Source organism: Morone saxatilis, unplaced genomic scaffold, assembly GCF_004916995.1.
Source record: "Morone saxatilis isolate NCDOM2014 unplaced genomic scaffold, NCSU_SB_2.0 Contig14, whole genome shotgun sequence".
NCBI lineage: Eukaryota > Metazoa > Chordata > Actinopteri > Moronidae > Morone > Morone saxatilis.
Genome location: NW_023339696.1, coordinates 901,611 through 916,856, shown reverse-complemented (window position 1 = coordinate 916,856; position 15,246 = coordinate 901,611). Strand labels below are relative to the sequence as shown.

General features: G+C 39.9%; 3 protein-coding genes across 4 annotated transcripts in view; all 3 read right to left on the bottom strand.

The window, feature by feature from the left end:
• Window positions 1-2,877, bottom strand: part of LOC118322514 (monocarboxylate transporter 7-like) — a 5,398-nt gene extending 2,521 nt beyond the window's left edge. For both annotated transcript variants that reach the window (XM_035654219.1, XM_035654220.1), the window contains exon 1: window positions 2,583-2,877. The gene's annotated coding sequence lies outside the window, so the exon portion shown is untranslated. The remainder of the gene's footprint in view (window positions 1-2,582) is intronic.
• zgc:158403 (tetratricopeptide repeat protein 39A) overlaps window positions 1-15,246 on the bottom strand; it is a gene marked incomplete at its 5' end in the record, with an annotated part of 767,589 nt that overhangs the window by 274,813 nt on the left and 477,530 nt on the right.
• LOC118322504 (WD repeat domain phosphoinositide-interacting protein 1-like) overlaps window positions 6,028-15,246 on the bottom strand; it is a gene marked incomplete at its 5' end in the record, with an annotated part of 10,249 nt that continues 1,030 nt past the window's right edge. The window contains 8 exon segments of the mRNA XM_035654206.1: window positions 6,028-6,858; window positions 8,198-8,298; window positions 9,125-9,264; window positions 9,806-9,913; window positions 10,075-10,239; window positions 11,347-11,454; window positions 12,015-12,085; window positions 13,833-13,925. Coding sequence (XP_035510099.1) covers window positions 6,808-6,858; window positions 8,198-8,298; window positions 9,125-9,264; window positions 9,806-9,913; window positions 10,075-10,239; window positions 11,347-11,454; window positions 12,015-12,085; window positions 13,833-13,925 — 837 coding nt within the window.

Here is a 15,246-nt window from a genome sequence, read left to right as displayed (position 1 = left end):
CAACTATTTCTATAAATAATAATTAATAATAATATAAAATTTTATTTAAAGGCGCTCTCTGGGCACTCGAGGACACCGTACAACACAAAAAAATTAATAACAGAAGAAAAAAGATTTAACTCAAATGATTTAAAGTTTTTCCAAAATAAGAATAAATGATGTCAAAAAGATTTAAAAGTCTGAAAAATTTTTTAGTTTATATCAAAACTTAAATGGTTTAGACAGTTTGCTTGGAAATATACGTTTTCCAGTTCTTCTTTTTACAGTTTGCCTGTGACAGTATGATTGACTGAGGAGGAGCAGTAAAAAGAGGAAACAGTTTTGAAGTGAAGTTGAAGAGTGTGAAAACCTATTAACAGAATTCTTTAAACGTTTTTCACTTAACTTTGAAATCATTAAATAATAGCTTAAATTAAATATTTCCACATATTTTTTGGAGAGGCCCTTGGAATCTCTTCGAGGGCCCCTGGGTCCCCGACCCCAGGTTGAGAAACACTACTTACTTCTTTCAGTGAAAAAACAGAATTATAGTAGTATGGAATTACACAAAAATGTCCCATTAATCCACTTTAAATAGCTTTCAAATCATTGTACCCAGAACAAGATCAGCTTTGGCCTCAGTGTCTCAAGGTGTCCTGAACAATAAGACAACTTACACACAGAATACAGGGCTATATTGAGCCAAGACTTCCCCCTCACACACACACACACACTGTGAAACCCTTATCTAGGTATCTAAGGTAAATGGAATAGCGCCTTTCTAGTCTTCCGACCACTCAAAGACTTTTACACTACGTGCCACATTCACCTTTCACACACATTCACCATTTGATGGCAAAGTCCATCGACACACCGATGCACAGCATTTGGGAGCAATTTGGGGTTCAGTATCTTGCTCTAAGGATACTCGACACATGGCAGGAGGAGCCGGGGATTGAACCAACGACCTTTTCTGATTAGGGGAACGACCCGCTCTGCCACTTAGCCACAGCAGTAGGGTGGGTGTCCCTTCCTTCACCTCAGGCATACTTGTAGCTGCTCTCTTAATGTGACATTTAAACTATAGATATATATAACACAACATCCTACATGACATATTGGACTTGGCAACATGGGCACTATAATGTTCACATTCTCAATGATTTATTTTTATATTATAGGTTATGAATAGATGAATAGAATTACTCCCTGTATTCATAAAATCACTGTTACAAATTAAATATTTTGAAGTAACACAAGCTCAAATTCTTGATTAAGCAGATTTTTTACTTGTAATTTGAAGCAAGAGATGAACCCCAAATTGCTCCTGATGCATAGCATCGTGTGTGAAATGTGTATTAATGTTAGTTTCTGTTCGAATGGCCATCACTGAGTGAAAGTGTGTGAAAGGGTGAATGTGGCAACGTATTTGTAAAAGCGCTTTGAGTGGTCGGAAAACTAGAAAGACGCTTATACAAGTACAGGTCCATTACCATTCCTGATTTAGGTACTAATGTACTAATGTACTGTGTATTTTGTTTTCACAGTACAAATAAAAAATACAAAATTTGAAGTCAGAGTGTTTAAATTCTAAAGCTACTTTTGAAAAGATTTTTTTTTTCTTACTTACAAAAACTTGAAGTCAGTTTTAAAATGAACTTAAATGAACCCATTTTCTGCAGTGTGACAAAGAAAACAGGATTTCTATAAGTCATTATAATGAGAAACTTTTCTCAATAGTTTTGAATTGATATCTCAAAATAATAATGTTTCTATTTATTTGGACTTAGTATATCACAAGTCATTTTTGAGATACTACATTAAATATTTGAGAAACTTTCTCTCATAATCATATTAATATCCAGTAGCTCAGTCTGTAGGGACTTGGCTTGGGCACCTCCTGTGCACTGCCGAATGTCCCTTTGAGCAAGCCACATAACCCCTAACTGCTCCCTGAACGGTAGCTCATCATTTCCACCATCCCTCCACATTTGAATGTTTATAAGCCCTGTATGTGAATTGATTGTATTTCGGGCATATGGGTGTGTGTTGTGAAAATACAGTGAGAGAAGAATTTCCCCATTCGAATTAATAAGGGATAGTTGTTCTTCTTTATTTACAGGTCAGTCTTGCCCGGTCCAAATTATGGCGGCGACGTTGACATACCTTGCAACAGAACAGAGCTGCAATGCAGCTTCGGTGATTTCCGCTATTTAGGGCTAAACCGCAGTGCAGAGGAGATGAGGGATGATGTCAACGTGCAGCATCTCTGGGGTTTCTACCCAAGCAACGCAGGCAGCAGACAATACAGCAAAGCAGCTGACCTATGAACCCATCTGTTTTATTTTAATGGATAAATGAAGGCTATACTTACATATGTGTTGCGTTATGGTCATCTATCTGCGTTGGCCTGGGTGGCACAACAACAGCTTTATTCCGTGTAATATAAATTAAAAAATGTGTTCTGTTTTGTTTATATATTAACTAGCAACTTCTAACAACGCGGAACAGCTTTGAGTTGCCGCCGCTGTTGCTCCTCAATGCTACAGACAGACAGACAGATTCTACAGCTGCAGTCTTAAGTTTGACATCTTTTACTTTACCGGCAGAGTTGACAAGGACAGGTTGCTTTTCCACACACAGCGTCTGCTGAACAAAGCCGGCTTTCTGGTCGTCACTGCATGGTGGCTTTAAGGTAGATGTAATGTAAGTTACAGTATACAGTTTAGGTCTGTATTGACCAAGCTAAAAGAGAGCAATAGTTTAAAATCTTTTCTTTTAAAATTCTGACATCTAAGCCAGTTCCTGTTCCTGCTTCAAAAAAAATAAAAATGATAAGTGAAGTCGATGTTGCTTTTGTCTATTTATCGTTCCATCGCAGCCAGCTGCATCTTTTGCTCTCTCTCTCTCTCTCTCGCCTGTGCTGCTCTGATGCTGCCTTTAGGTGACAATAGACAACGCAGCATTACCAGAATATAAACCTTTTTGGCTGGGTTTTTTGTTAATATCCTTTAATTTAATTTCTAATTTAAGAATGCGGTTGCTCATATCGGCTAAATATAACAAACTGAGTTTATATTACATTTAGCAATTTTGTAAATAAGTGTTAATATTCGTGGTATGTACAGTGTCATGGTATTATTATTATTATTATTATTATTATTATTATTTAATTTCAGCATCCCATACATGCACATGTATGTACGTTTCTTTACAGAATTCCCAGTTGCCTTGACATCTACCAAATTTTGGGACCAATACAATAAAATGTTCAAGTTCAATAGCATACAATTCTCTATATACATGGAAATGAATCAATACAATTCGTACATTTTGATATTTCAGTTAGTTGACTTTACCCAGAATTCGTGTTTTTTAGAGAAACTGTGGGTTCACAAGTAACTCCTCTGTTATGCGAAAGCTGATGAGTGAGTGTTCCCGTGAATGCTGTGAACACATAAAGCCAGTCGGAGCAATCTTTCCACATGACGTTGCAGTAGCCTTCTTTTACGCATTTTTTTGTCTGACACAAAACCATCACTTGCGCGTCAAAGCACATGTGTACACCGGGCGCGTGGCTGGGATGAACAGGTTTATTCCAGTTTAGAGGAGATTCATTCCAGTAAAGGGACAGCATCCCGTCCCACCCTGCTACAGCGTGGAGGTGTGTGTGTGTGTGTGTGTCCACGCAGCAGGAAAGCACAAGTAGCACTTAAAGGGGTTTAGGTCCCTTTTTTTTTTAGCAAAATATATATTTTTATAAACTTTATCTACTGCAGCTTTAAATTGGCAGAGGCGTCATTAAATTTGGATACAGATATTGAATGATTTCTATGAACACAGGGTTGATTATTCTCCAAAGAAACCACTCAAGGCCTGCATATTAAAAATTAGATTTTTTCAACCCATTTACATTTACCTTTGGAGAACAATGAAGCCAGTAATAGTCTTTCTTTATGGCAGCAGCATAAATATTAGCATATAGTATTAAGCTGATTTTTATTGCAACCTCTCTGCCAGCCTTTTACATAGTACTGTGCTGTGGCTAAATCCTATAGGGATTAGGAAACAGCACTCTCTTATGTTCTTACATAAATTGAATCTGACCAAAAAGGTCCAAGAATGTCATTATTAAATCCCCTGACCCTTTCAAAATAAAATACACAGAATTTTTAGTTTGCACATTTTTAAGAATGTTGATGAACATTATGATGAATTCATCCAGTTAGTGCTGTATAATTTAAAAATGACTCACCTTGTCTCTCAGCTGTGACTGCTCCCTTGAACATAAGGTTGAGTGTTCAGAAGTGACCTGACCTGAATACTTTTCAGTCTAATGCAGGGGTGTGTCCAAGGGGTGGCCAGACAAAGTCCGGCCCTGAAATATGATTGGACCCCCATTAGGCGCCACCTCAAGATGAAGCATCATAATAGGTAAAGGAGTTAGAGATTGTGAAAAAAGGTTAACCTGCATCTCCATCCTTCCTGATGGCTGACAGTTTCTAGAAAAATATTGTAATTTCCAGTATCTACTAATCGATTTGATGGTCAAATCTGAGCATTTTGCCATTTAAATTAAAGTTGTAAGAACACTAACATAGTTATATTAAAACAAAATGGGCAGCTGTTTAATGTGAGATGGTCATAGAGAGCTGTTAAAGCTCCACATCCTTTTGTTATGTATTCTTGATTAAAGCCAATATTCACAAAATCAGTAAAAAAATGTTTAAAAGAATCTCTCCTGGTCTGCAGAAGAGGCTTCACTTGTTTCCTGTTACATACACTTGTTCCACTGTTACATCATGATAGAAGCTGGACTATCAAGACTATTTTTTTAAATGCAAACTTGCTTTTTTCTCCAAACTGAAGATCAAACCAATGAGATGAGTCATGAAGTTTTTAAGTACTATTGGATCTTTCTTGTATTCAGATCACTGGGAAGCTCACTACATCCAAAGGGCCAAAAGGCTGTCCCAGCCCATTGTAAGTATTTGTACACTGTCAAGGTTGGACAGACATTTTTTACAGTGTAGACCAGCAAAGCCGGTGGTACTTTGGCTGTTGAAACCCAAAAAACAGTTTAGAGATTAGGCACTGGCCCCAAACCAGCCCTCCAAATGCTGTGTAGGCCTTTTCCACCAACAGGAAACGTCTAGTGCACCTAGATTAAACTTTTCAGAGCACTTCAACCAAAACTGAATTGGTTCGGAACCTGAAAAGTTGGTTCCCAGCTGGAACCAAAAAATAGCAGGTTTTTCTTGGGACCAAGGTAAGTGTGTCATATTCTACAGGTTGTGCAGCACCCTCTGTTGATGACACATTCTTGATTACAATGGTTCTGCTTAAAACTGGTAGGCAGGCAGGCTGGTTCGCTAGATAGCACCAAAGTTCCAAAAATCGTAAATGGAACCGGTTCAAGAATCACAGCTAATTTGGTGGAAAAGGGGAATATGAACCCAGCACTTGACTCATAGTAGAATATTGTAGCATTCGTTGGTACACAGTGGGCTACCTTGGGGGCGGCTGTGGCTCAGAGGTAGATTGGGTCGTCCACTAATCGGAAGACTGGCAGTTACTCCTCTCGCTGCATGTCGAAGTGTCCTTGAGCAAGATACTGAACCCCAAATTGCTCCAGATAAACCGATGCTGTGCTTAGTTTCCGTTCTGGTGAGCAGTTGGCACCTTGCATGGGAGCCACTGCCATCAGTGTATGAATGTGTGTGAATGGGGTGAGCGTGGCATGTAGTGACTAGAGAGAAAGACTAGAGTGGCGCTATATAAGTACAGTCCATTTACCTTTGAGTTCAAACATAATAAAAGCAACAATAAAAGAACAGTGTGCTGTGCTGCTGTAATGAATAATTACTGAATAGATCACTGTGCACTAACACTATCACTTGTGAATATCTTAGTGGCTGTAAATGTTGTGAAATGTTCAACCTGTGACTGACCTCACTTACATAACCATAAGCATCCATAGTCAGCCATCAAAATCCTCAGTCAGGTGAAAAATGAAATACATAAAATAAAACAAGACACATCCTTTGCTTTGCATAGGTTCGTTCTTACCCCACTCTATGAGTTTATTTCTTTGTTTCTTTCACTTGTTTTGGTCTTGTGCAATTAGCAAAATACTTTCTTTTACAAATGATAATAGGCACAAATAAACATACAGTACATACACACCTTCTGAAATGTGTCCAGGAGGCATACACAGAAATATTCTATACATGTCAATGCAGTATAATACAATACAAAATAAAAATGAAAACAATTCTTTTTAATGGACGTAAACTAAGATATAACTAATGATAAAAATAAAAATGTTGCTACAATAATGCAACTTATTAAAATATTTGTCAAGTAATAAAGCTATGGGAAATTGTGGTTATATTTCTGCTCCAGCATGCACCTCCCACTTTAATGAAACACTCCTTAAAGATAAACTCCCTGATTTTTTTTTTTTTTTGAAGTAGCCAACAGCATCTAGTTCAGAAATGTCCTCTTAGTTCACAGTTGAAGTTTTGAAACTCAACAGTCAGCTTGGAGGAAGTTTAGAGGTACTATTGGTGCTGTGACAAAATCAGAAGTGTACCTTTAACACAATCACTATGTAACATGAGGACCAGATTGTGGTTTTCTCTGAAATTACTACATGACATCTACTTCTTGCTCAGTGTTTTGTTTCCCACGTCAACTTGAATTAATATTATTTTCTCTCTAACGGAAAAGATAACTTGGCACCCTGAAAGACTGTTTTTTTTTTTTGCTGTTCCTCTCACTTGCGAGTGCCTTTCTGTCTGTTTGTCCATCTGTCCTTCTACCCACTCACGAGCGCCTCGCCTGGCCACCTCCAGTCCCGTCGCGGCACCAATTAATCTACCAAAACACATGAACACACCCGTTAGTTTTGACTACAAGATTTGTCAATTCACGTCCCAGTTTCTGGTACAGTTGAAGGGTATTCCGCTACAACACAGAAAGCAATCAAAACCTTTCAGGACATTTTTGTAATATGTGTTTACCTCTGTTGAAATAGAAATCATACTGAAGCCCTGAAAGGCAAGTGAGAAAAAAAAATTCTGGCGATCCATTTTCTAATATATGTTTGCTCTTCCGAGTAAAAAATGGTTTGCCAGGATAATTTTCCAGAAAGTACTCTTTTTTTTTTATCTTTGAAAACAGTTAGAAATGTTTTTTCTTTAGTTGTAATACAAATTTTGGCCACAAGAGTGTGTGTGTGGATGGGTGAGTGTGGCATGTAGTGTACAGTGGTTTGAGGTGGTTGGAAGACTAGAAAGGTGCTATATAAGTACAGTCCATTTACCATCCTGTATATGTGAAAGCATAAGTAATACATGCATTGTTATTACATTAGATGCATAGGAAGCTAGTTTGGTTAGCTGGCAAATTGCCCTGAAAGCAAACCCAAAATAAATTTGTAAGATGTATGTGCTACACATACCTATACATGTTTGATGCCAGATGAGTCATTTCCTGAATCTCTACAAGGAGGTGGCGAGTGTAAAGTTGTCAGCTACATTATGAGAGTAAATAACCCAAGTTGATACCGTATCGGAATTTCACTATAACGTAAGTACGGAATGACAACATGTTAAGTTTGGACTTAATTCCTATTTGCTTACATACTGTATGTAAAACGTTTTGGATTTTATAACTGAAAATGTTGAAAGTGACAAATGTGATCTGACCTTGTCAGATTGTTGTTGTGGCTGTTGTGAGGTGCATGTCTGAAAGGGGCAAGTCAAAGTCAGTGATTATTCTGAGGATGAGGAGGTCACCTTTTTTGCATTTTCAACTATTTGTACTTATTTGGAATGGTAAGTTTCACGGGCACTATGGTCATATTCAAAACAGCTGTCAGTATAACGCAACACAGTTAAACAGCAGCATAAGCTGCAGCCTCCAAAATTATCATACAGTTGAATCGACCCCTCTCTGAAGTGGTTTCAACAAAACTGAACATTCAGAACCTAAATTAAGGCGGACTGTTGTATCAGACGTCGTTAGTTTTAGCTAGGTGGATATAAAAAAACTGGACAATGTATTGCTAATGTGGAATCTGCTGGTATTTGATGGTCAAACCAATGCTTATATTGGGGAAAGCAGTCTTAACTGTTGTCTTTCCGTTATCATGCCTATAAGTTGTCGTAGGAGAGCTAGCTATTGCTGACAGTTAGCACTTCTGGATGCTCACAGGAGGAAACTCGTTCTCGTCGTCCAGGCATACAGGTCCAGCAGCAAACTCATGTTCTGGAATGACTTCGCCTTTCTTTGCCCCGCCGTCCTCAGAGTAGCCTGGGTAGAAACAGGAGAAGGAGGCCGGCCGTTTATTAGAGCATGGACAACAGCTCCTTACAGTGGGCCTGATTGTCGGGTTGTCCATTACATTAAGTTGTCAAAGCTCCTCCGCAAATCACCTAAGTGAAAACTGTACTTATATACTGTTTATTAGCACTTCTTTGTCTTTGTCAACTGGTATTTCTAAAATGGCTAATGGCTAACTAATGGCTAGAGCCTGGTTTTCTGACTTGTTGTACTGGAACGCAGTCAACTTGGGTGTGATGTCATTCCCAGTTCCGACTTCACACTTCCGAGGTAAATGTGCAATGTGAAAAGCCCCAAAAGCCCCACAGATTTGGTGGGTAGATGGATTGCTTTATAGAACAATAGACCTTTCTCACCGCAGCCATTTTGACATGAAATAGTAGATACTAATACAGGTTCCGTTCCATTTAGTGTAGCTGAGCCTTTTCAGTGAGCCAACATGCATAGTGGCAGCACCCTAACTCTGTTTGACCTTAATGGAATAGAACCTTAATTAGTATCACTGGTAACACCCTACTATTTCATGTCAAGACACACCAATGAACATTGACTGGTAGTGGTCTTCATGGGTTCAAACCTACCCAATCCCATAAATCATGCATAAATCAACTGACCCAATCTGAAACAGGCCCAAGGACATTCAGACAGTCCAAACTGACCTGAGGGTGATTAGACTCAATATAAGAAGCATCAGGTCTATGTTGTTCAGCACAAAAATTGCAATCCTCCTTGAATTAAGCTATTGCAGTCATAAAGAGTAAAATAAAAAGCCACATAGACGTCTGCGACTACTAACCAGTGAGAGTTGCAGTGACGGGACCAGAGGCTGGTAAGGCAGCGGTTGCAGCATAGGATGGACAAGCCTGTGCTGGCCCTGTGACCTCTGACCCCTCTGACTCTGTTTCTTCAACATGGTCATCATCAACACCAAAAAGCCTAAGAAAGGAAGAGTAGGAAGAAAGCAAGACCAGAAGAGAAAAGGCAGTAAATAAACTTTACTCTTGACCTGCAACTATACAACTCTCTCTAATCCATCACAGTGTTGCCAGAGCTGCCAGTGTATGATGAAGAGATAAAACTGGTTTCAGTTCAGCAGTTCAGGAGTAAAGCTTTGATTGCCCCCCACCAAAAAAAAAAGTTACTACGTGACGTCATATCCGTTTAAAAAAAAACAAAGTGGATGCGTGAAAGCAAAAAATGGCCAACGGCCCGGGAGCCACAGGGATACGACCTGCCCCCTCACCTTTTAAATCCAAAGTATGGAAACCCTTTGAGTTTTACACATTACCAGGAAATGGTAATAGACATGACTAAATCTGTGTGCAAACCTGTCATTGACAGGTATCGTATGGTGTTAATGCGAACAACATGAGTGCCCATCTTGCTTGACACCAAAAAATGGAGGCAATTTTCAAATCAGAGTGCCATCTAATGCTTAAAATCCACCCCACCCCTGTGAAATTAGCGGTAGCCTCACCTGTGCTTGTGGGACAACATACACTCGCCTCCATCTAGTGGATCCACGTTGTAGATGAAAAGCTGGCCGTCAGCGGTGGCCACCAGCAGCCGCGGAAGCTTCTGGATCCTGAAAAGTCAGAGCCATTCACTTTGGTCCAACCCAAAAATGAGAGTCTCAAACTGCTCACAATCTCTTCTAAAGGTCTAAAAACACACAGAATTACTGACTTAATGACTGTAATATAAAGGCACGACCCCTGATTCCTAAAGACCACAGAAAAAGCTCACATAGCCAGGGTGCAGACGTTCTTCTGGCCGGACGTGAGGAGGTGAACAGTGGCGAAGGCGCGGTCCTGGCTCATCATGCCGGATACCTGAGCAGGGAAGTAGCTGCTGGCTGCTGTGAACATCTTGCCCACGTAGGATGTCCAGGTAGCAGCCTCGTCCCCTCCACTACAGACAAGGCAACAAGCCTTCTTTAGAATGGGTTCTTCCTACAACTTGGTTTATACTTTGGTGAGTACAAAGTTATCAAAACTGATAGAACCAGAGGCCAGACATACAAAAAAATTAGGTTGTAATAACTTATAGTTTTCATAGCGAATCTGCCTCAATTTAATATTTTCTATTGTTACCACAGTTGTGCTAGCTGGTTAGCTAGCTAACTGTTGGTAAGCTAACATTACCCAAGCAAGCATTGCTACTAATTTCTCAATGTTACCAACCTCAAAAGTAAGATTAAAGTTTTGAACAAAACTTTTTTTTGTAAGAAACTAGTAGCTATAGTTGTTTTGGTAATGTTAGCTCACTAACAGCTAGCTAGCTTAATGCTACGTTCAGAACATGTATGTGTTACACAGCAAATAAATATATAGCTGGCTGGCCAGAAGGTGCTCCCACCTCCAGCGAAGTGAACCTGTCCTTGCCAAGAGCTGTTTTTTTGTAATGCAAAGGATAAGTTCGAGATTAGGCACCAGCTCCGAATCAGCCCTCACAGTCTTGGTAGAAAAGGGGTATATATGACGGCTGTGGCGAAGAGGCAGAGCAGGTCGTCCCCTAATCGGAAGGTTGTTGGTTCGATCCCCGGCTCCACATGTCGAAGTATCCTTGAGCAAGACACTGAACCCCAAATTGCTCTGGTGTGTGAATGTGTATGAATGCATTAGTTTCTGTTTGATGGGCTTTGCCATCGCTGTGTGTGTGAAAGGGCGAATGTGGCATGTAGTGTAAAAGCTAGGCAGAAGACTAGAAAGGCACTATACAAGTACAGGTCCATTAAGCATTTACAGGTCCATCCAGAAACAAACAAGACCATCAGTGAGAAGATTAGACATTTCTATATAGTTAATGCTTGCGTGGGTCGGATTCTCCTTGAAACCAATGAAACAAGGCAGTAGAAACACTACTGCTTTTGTCCACAGGTGCTGAATAAAAAATCCTTGTAGGAGCTTTAAATATAGCACCCAACAGGGAATAGGTTTGCAGGTTCTTGTCAAATGGTTAAATGAACTCGTCGTGTTTTTAATGTGTGTGTGTGTGTGTGTGTGTGTGTGTATCTACCTTGGTCCCAGTTGCTCCAGTTTAAAGATATGCACCGTCTCTGTGTTGCTGGATGCACAGAGGAACTGGCCATCAGGGCTGAAGGATAAAGAGCTTATGTTGACGTACCTGCAGATAGACAGACAAACATAAACACACAAAAACAAGCAAAAACACTTAACTTCGACTTTTAGAAGGCTATTTGCTGAAACCAGTCTGCTCATCTCTTGAGGATGTCATCCAACACAGATAAAGTGCAATTTAATAGCTATGAATCAGTCATCAGTGTGTAATAATGTTGTTTGACGCATTAGTGCATGCCTGCCAATGTGCCTGCAGAAATGACTCCATATGTATTTGATATCATGATCTGGGTCAGTGGTTCTCAACCTTTTTGGTGTCAAGGACCTGATACACATAGGGCTGCAGACTCGTATTTGATAAATCTGATCTGTACTGTAGATTGGCAGATTAACAATGAAGGATGTGAAATCTATTATCTCATTGGGATAACTTCTAGTCAATGAAATAATAGTACATTTAAAGTATTTCCCTTTTTCTAGGGAACCCATGAACGACCCCAAAACATAGGCTCATCTAAGTTCTTTAGTGAGGTTTAGGTCTCATATATTGGACTGTGTATTTCTTTTATGGAAATACGATCTTATACGATGTGTTTGAACTTTGACCTCTTCATGCCTCTGCGGAACTCAAACAGACGCTGGCCCTCAGGGATGGAGAACACTCGGATGACGGTGCCCTGTAAAGACAGACAGACAGACTTTACAATGACTCCCTTCACATGCAAAAACAATTATAGAAATATTTCTGTTAGGATCTTGGTGGTGTACAGTGGTGGTGTACAGTGGTGGTGTAGTGCTTCCCATGCCCCTGTGAGCTCATCTGACAACCTAAAGGAGGTCACAGGTCACTACCATCTCGGCAAGTAGTTAAATCATGTTCCCTCCCTGACTGTTTGGCTGACTAGGCAGAGCTGCTCATAAGGTTGAACACTTAGCATCAGCATATCGTAGTTCCACTTTGTAACAGAAGACCAAGGTTGAGACAAATCTAACAGACATATAGACTGCCTCATCCTTAGAATGCTTGACTACAAGTGGTATTCAATTCAGTTCAATTCAGTTTTATTTGTATAGTGGCAATTTATAACAGAAGTTATCTCAGAACACTTTTTAAATAGAGTAGGTTCTAGACCGGGAACGTCCCTTAATAAAAAGACGCCAAAAGTTCCCCAACCAATGACAGACTTGGAGACGGGCAGCAAGCGAAAAACTTCCTTTTAAGATGCAGAAAACTTGGACAGAACCCCCAGCTCTAGGGTGATTGGCCGCCTGCCTCCCCCCGACCAAGATTAGAGAGAGAAGAGAGAGAAGAGAGAGAGAGGAGAGAGAAGAGAGAGAGAGGGTAGTACGGTGTGAAGGTGTGGGTGGCATAGAATAGAATAGGTAGGCTTAGTTCCTTGTTTTCAATTAATGTCCAACTGGATCTAAACACATTTAGTTTTGGAAGTCATGACCTTATTTGGGACATTAATAGATCTTTTGGTTCTAAGTTTTTAAGATGGACAAGAAATGGGGAGAGAGAGGGGATGACATGCAGCAAAGGGCCCCAGGTTGTACTGGAACCTATGGCCACTGAAGCAAGGACTCAACCTTGGTACAACCATGGCCAGCTCCACCAGGTAAGCTCAACTAAAAAAAAATCTAACTTGTTAAATTCAGCAACTTTACCACAGGTTGTGACAAGAATTAACCAATCAGGAATTGCTGCACCTTTTCCATACAAGGACAACATCAGGTTGAAAGGTCACCCAAGGTCAGCTGGAAGTCAGGGTTGGGGGGCTCAGAGAAAGTGTGTCTATATATAATGACGTCATGCTAAATGCTAAGTGCATGACATTCATGGTGTGTGCATTCATTTGAATGATCAGGATAATGGTCTATTTAATGGTAATTAATAAAATTTAACACAATTTTCACAACCTTTTAACAGATAAAACTAATAAAAAACAAGGCAGAACCTCTTTTCTTGCCATAAATACCAGCAACATATGCCAGATTGCTGCACCCCTACTTCCAGTGCTCATGGTCCAGGGATACTCAGAGCCTTCCAAGTTTATTTTATTTCAGAACTTGGGATAACTGGTGAGCATGATGATGAATTTTTACGTTACTAACTAGGTGTGCTAGTTAATGTTAGCTAATTTTGTTTGTTTGTGAAGGATTTGTGAGTCACAGAAATCACAACTCATATTAGACTTTATCCTAGGGGACCTTGAAAATCCAGAGCAAATTCAATGGAGTTTGCTTTTGAGCTCCCTGGCCATGGATAAGAGTGCTCGTCAGAGAAACACTAATGGCTTCTGGATTCATTCTCTGGAGACCATGAACATACACACCAGGACCACCAAGTGTTGGATGGACTTCCACTCTTTGGAGCTAAATGTACAGTTTGTCTATCTGAGGGGGTCTGAGACTGTTCCTTACCCTCTCTGAGGCGCTGGCGAGTTTGGTGGCCGAGGTGTTGAAGGTGAGAGCTGCCAGAGGACTGTCATGAGCCGGGATCATTGTCACTGTGTTCTGAAACAACCAAGAGTATGATACAGAAAGAGTTATTCCACACTGATATCGTCAGACTAGCTGCAGTTCCATCTTGCTGCAATGTGGTTATTTCCACAAAGAAAGTAAGTCAAATCTAGAAATTCTAAAATGAATGTATCTACTAACAAGTATTCTGTGTGTATTAAAGCCTAATATATCTTCTTTCTTTGTGCCAGAGAGCTTCACTGTTGTCCAATGAGCTAAATGGTAAATGGACTGTACTTATATAGCGCCTTTCTAGTCTTTTGATCACTCACTCAATGCACTGTACACTACATGCCACACTCCACCCCATTCACACACATTCATATACTGATGGCAGTGGCTGCCATGCAACTGAACAGAAACTAATGTGTGAATGCAATTTGGGGTTCTTGCTCAAGGACACTTTGACATGCAACGAGAGGGGAGACGGGGATCGAACCAACAACCTTCCGATTAGCAGGCAACCCGCTCTACCTCTGAGCCACAGCCGCTACACTGTTAAATTGTTCCTTCATTACCATGAACAGACACACTGTAAAGTAGTATTTTGAATCCTGCTGTCTCAAATACATTTTTCATTAATGTTCATTGAAATATGTTTTTAGCCAAGTACCCCGGACCAAAGCAAAGCATTTTTTGCAGAAAAAAGGAAAAGCTACAATACAGCGTTGCACCATCATTATGTGATTCAGTAAGAAAGACACTTAAATGCAACATTTGAAAAATTCACATTTTATAATTATTGCCTACATGTAATAATTATATGTATTTGTATTATGTATATTTCAGTCAGCCAACTCATGTTGGAAATGTTTAAGCAGTATAGCATATTTAGATTTTGGCATCTAGGCTCATCACTCCCCACAGATATGTTATGTTTACATGAGATACTGGGAGTGAATGAGCAAATTACATAACCCCAGTCGGAGCTACAGGTTAAGCTGGGGTGGTGTGGGCTGTACCAACAGCCGCATTGACAGAGCAGAGGGAGAGCCGGGAAATTGGTGCAGTTTAAATAGACCGCAGATTGGAAGGGAGCGCTTGGTTAGTGATTATGGAATAAGGGCATATCATGGTGTTAATCAACGCAGCTCGAGTTGACCTGCCTGAACTACTCGCAGGCTTCACTCCATATTACATAAATTTTTTTATTTGATTTTTTTGTGTATTATTGCATTTATTTACCTTTACTTAATTTATTTTTGATTTTGGCAGTTGCAGTACTTCCAGCAAGACTGTTTAAAATGTAGACATTAAATCTGCCTGTGAAGTCGGATTGTTTATTTATTTATTATATTAGTTTATTTAATCCTGT